Source organism: Sphaeroforma arctica (assembly GCF_001186125.1).
Source record: "Sphaeroforma arctica JP610 unplaced genomic scaffold supercont1.5098, whole genome shotgun sequence".
Classification (NCBI taxonomy): domain Eukaryota; class Ichthyosporea; order Ichthyophonida; genus Sphaeroforma; species Sphaeroforma arctica.
The window spans coordinates 1-2,090 of NW_014035460.1; the positions used below are offsets into that span (position 1 = coordinate 1).

The window sequence follows — 2,090 nt, forward strand, 5'->3', positions numbered from 1 at the left end:
GCACAAGGGATAGATAGACACACCACCACATATCTATACCATACACAAGCACAAGGGATAGATAGACACCCCACCACATATCTATACCATGCACAAGCACAAGGGATAGATAGACACCCCACCACATATCTATACCATGCACAAGCACAAGAGATAGATAGACACACCACCACATATATACACCATGCACAAGGGATAGATAGACACACTACCACATATATACCATGCACAAGCACAAGGGATAGATAGACACACCACCGCATATCTATACCATGCACAAGCACAAGGGATATATAGACACCCCACCACATATCTACACCATGCACAAGCACAAGGGATAGATAGACACACCACCACATATATACACCATGCACAAGGGATAGATAGACACACCACCACATATATATACCATGCACAAGCACAAGGGATAGATAGACACACCACCGCATATCTATACCATGCACAAGCACAAGAGATATATAGACACACCCATCACATATCTTTACCATGCACAAGCACAAGGGATAGATAGACACACCATCACATATATATACCATGCACAAGCACAAGGGATAGATAGACACACCACCACTATCTATACCATGCACAAGCTCAATGCGCGTTCAAGAGAAGAGTCTGTGCCATGACACTCTCAACTCTTCTCAGATGTTGAGTAGCCACGGTGTCTTGCAGCTTATTCTCATTTGCTGTTATGTGAGCATCATGACCAGTTCATGTTCTATTTATACCTCCATATTTCATTGTTATTTCCGTGTTCTATTTATACCACCATACTTCATTGTTATTTCCGTGTTCTATTTACACCACCATACTTCATTGTTGTTTCCGTGTTCTATTTACCCCCACCATACTTCATTGTTATTTCCGTATTCTATTTACACCACCATACTTCATTGTTATTTCCGTGTTCTATTTATACCACCATGTTTTATTGTTATTTCCATGTTCTATTTATACCACCATATTCTATTGTTATTTTCATGTTCTATTTATACCACCATGTTCTTTTGTAATTTCCATGTTCTATTTATACCACCATGTTTTATTTATACCACAGGTTTTGTCACCGAATGCTGCCAGTCACCAAGGTGTGCAAGTCTCAAGTGGAGACTATCAAGCAAGAATGCGTGTCCATACTACAATCACACTTTCACAACGCCAATGAGAGCCATAAGGTGCGTGTGTACGCATGTGCAACGTATGTGTGCGTGTGCAACGTATGTGTGCGTGTGCAGTAGTATAGGCCCATTGCTGAATACGTTGAGTGTTGTGTTGTCTTATGCCACCCAGTTCTCAGTTATGTTCAAGTGCAAGTACAGCGATGCGATGAAGAAGAAGAATATTCAGACCATATCGTATCACGTCATATCAAGTATTAAACATATCATATCATATCAAGTATTAAACATATCATATCATATCATATCCAGTATTGAACATCGGCTGAATACGTTGAGTGTTGTGTTGTGTCTTGTGCCACCCAGTTCTCAGTTATGTTCAAGTGCAAGTACAGCGATGCGATGAAGAAGAAGAATATTCAGACCATATCGTATCACATCATATCAAATATTAAACATATATCATATCATATCAAGTATCAAACATACCATATCATACCATATAAAGTATTGAACATCGGCTGAATACTGTGAGTGTTGTCTTGTCTTGTGCCACCCAGTTCTCAGTTATGTTCAAGTGTAAGTACAACGATGCGATGAAGAAAGAGCGTCTGGCCGTCATCACCGCCGTTGCTGACGTCGTCGACGGGCCGAAGTTCGGGCACACGGTGGACCTGGACAACCCTGAGAAGATCATCTTTGTAGAAATAATAGAGGTATGTGACTGAGTAGGTAGCTGGTAGTACTGTACCGTCGTGCGTGGGATGGTGTAGTATATGTTGTGGAAATAATCGAGGTATAAAGAACCCACAGATGATCTTGTAAATATAGTAGAAGTATGTGACCGAGTAGGTAGCTGGTAATCCTGTACCATCGTGCGTGGGATGGTGTAGTATATGCTGTGGAGATAATCGAGGTATAAGTAACCCACAGATGATCATATTTGTAGAA

The 2,090-nt window shown here is 40.8% G+C and overlaps 1 protein-coding gene across 1 annotated transcript; it reads left to right on the plus strand.

Moving 5' to 3' along the window:
• Positions 1-1,091: 1,091 nt before the first annotated feature.
• SARC_14783 (hypothetical protein) lies at positions 1,092-1,855 on the plus strand (the record flags this gene model as incomplete). Its single annotated transcript, XM_014291085.1, has 2 exons — positions 1,092-1,196; positions 1,700-1,855. Coding segments are annotated over 2 exons (261 nt in total), but the record flags the coding sequence as incomplete, so codon positions are not given.
• Between the last annotated feature and the right edge of the window lie 235 nt (positions 1,856-2,090).